General features: G+C 37.9%; 1 protein-coding gene across 1 annotated transcript in view; it reads left to right on the top strand.

Annotated features, from left to right (window-relative positions):
* Positions 1 to 1,414, top strand: part of hk2 (hexokinase 2) — a 65,207-nt gene that overhangs the window by 12,863 nt on the left and 50,930 nt on the right. The window contains exon 3 of the mRNA XM_017306530.1: positions 693 to 841. Within this exon, the coding sequence (XP_017162019.1) occupies positions 693 to 841 (149 nt within the window). The remainder of the gene's footprint in view (positions 1 to 692; positions 842 to 1,414) is intronic.

A 1,414-nucleotide genomic window follows, 5' to 3' on the forward strand; every position in this document is an offset into this window, starting at 1 on the left:
AAAGCAGCAGTGCCAAATTTAAAATACGTTTAGAAACCCAACAAAGACATGGAAGTTGGTTCTTATTTCTTTCAGATTAGGGGTTCTAAAGACATCGAGTGACTTCATGCTTCCCTTCGTTCAACTTTTTTTTTTTTCTTTTTCATTTTGATATTCGACCTGCTTGACTTTATCTTTATTCACTTTCAGCTTGAATTGTTTCTTTCAGATCAGAACGCATCTGGCATACATTTTGGTGTTTTTAAGGGAAGTTTTATCCTTCCCAGTAAAGCTGATTCTAATATTCCAATGAAATATACTCAGGTTGTTGTTATGAGGTGGTACAAATTATTTTACGATTTCGTCCCCTTGAAGATTTACTAAAATACAATCAATATTTTGCAAGCAGAGAAGCTACTGTGAAAATACTCTAATTTACTTGCAGACATACGAGATGTTTGTTACAAATTCATGTTAAATAGCTGGACAAAAAGTCCATAACTCCAATTAATTTTTAAGATTTAATTATTTTTGTCTTATTGTTTTGCAATGGTTTTATCAGATGGGTAAATGAAAAAAGAAAAAAAAAAATTAGAGATGATTACAATTGATAGCGACAAAACTAAGAGTATCTGATGGGGAAAAAAAAAAAATCATATTTTACGAGAAATATCACCTTTTAGTGCTGAATGTAATTTTCTTTATGTTGACAGAACAAGGCGAGTTCCTGGCTCTCGACCTCGGCGGATCCAACTTCCGAATCCTGCTGGTCAAAGTGAAGGGCAACGGCGACCAGAAGGTGGAGATGGAAAGCCAGATTTATGACATTCCTGAGCTCGTCATGAGGGGCAGCGGCTCTGATGTAAGCCCCTCTCTCCCCCTCCCCCACATGTTGTCCAGGAAAGCCAGATTTATTTATTTTGTCACTGACCAGCTTTTTCCTGTCCTGTTTTTGGTTATTTTTTACCTGTCATGTCTGCTGAGCTCTGCTCGGCTCCTCATGCTGGGGTTACATGTTGACCTGTGTGATGATAATTAGCTGTTGTTGTGACAGGTGGTCACAGCCATGTCTTTTGGCTGCCATGCACCAAACTTCCCCAAGCAAAAGACGACGCGTCGATGTCATGTAGACTCAAAAAAAAAAAAAACAATTCCATACAGAAGTTATCAGACGGTTTTAATTTTCTTCTCTAAATACATTCATGACATGTTAATTTACTGTTTCTCTCTGTTGTCTTTTTTTTTTTGGCCGTAATTTGCTATGCTGAKCAGCTTATCAAAGTAAACCCTCTCACTGACACACCCAGCGGGAGGAAAACCCCCCGGCTGAAGTTCATAATGTAAAAGAAAAATACATATAACATATTGACAGCTTCGTGTTTAACCATTCCTCGGTGTAGCAGCAACTCGGAGTGACGATTACACCAGTCTGTAA

Source organism: Poecilia reticulata, linkage group LG9 (assembly GCF_000633615.1).
Source record: "Poecilia reticulata strain Guanapo linkage group LG9, Guppy_female_1.0+MT, whole genome shotgun sequence".
NCBI classification, from domain to species: domain Eukaryota; kingdom Metazoa; phylum Chordata; class Actinopteri; order Cyprinodontiformes; family Poeciliidae; genus Poecilia; species Poecilia reticulata.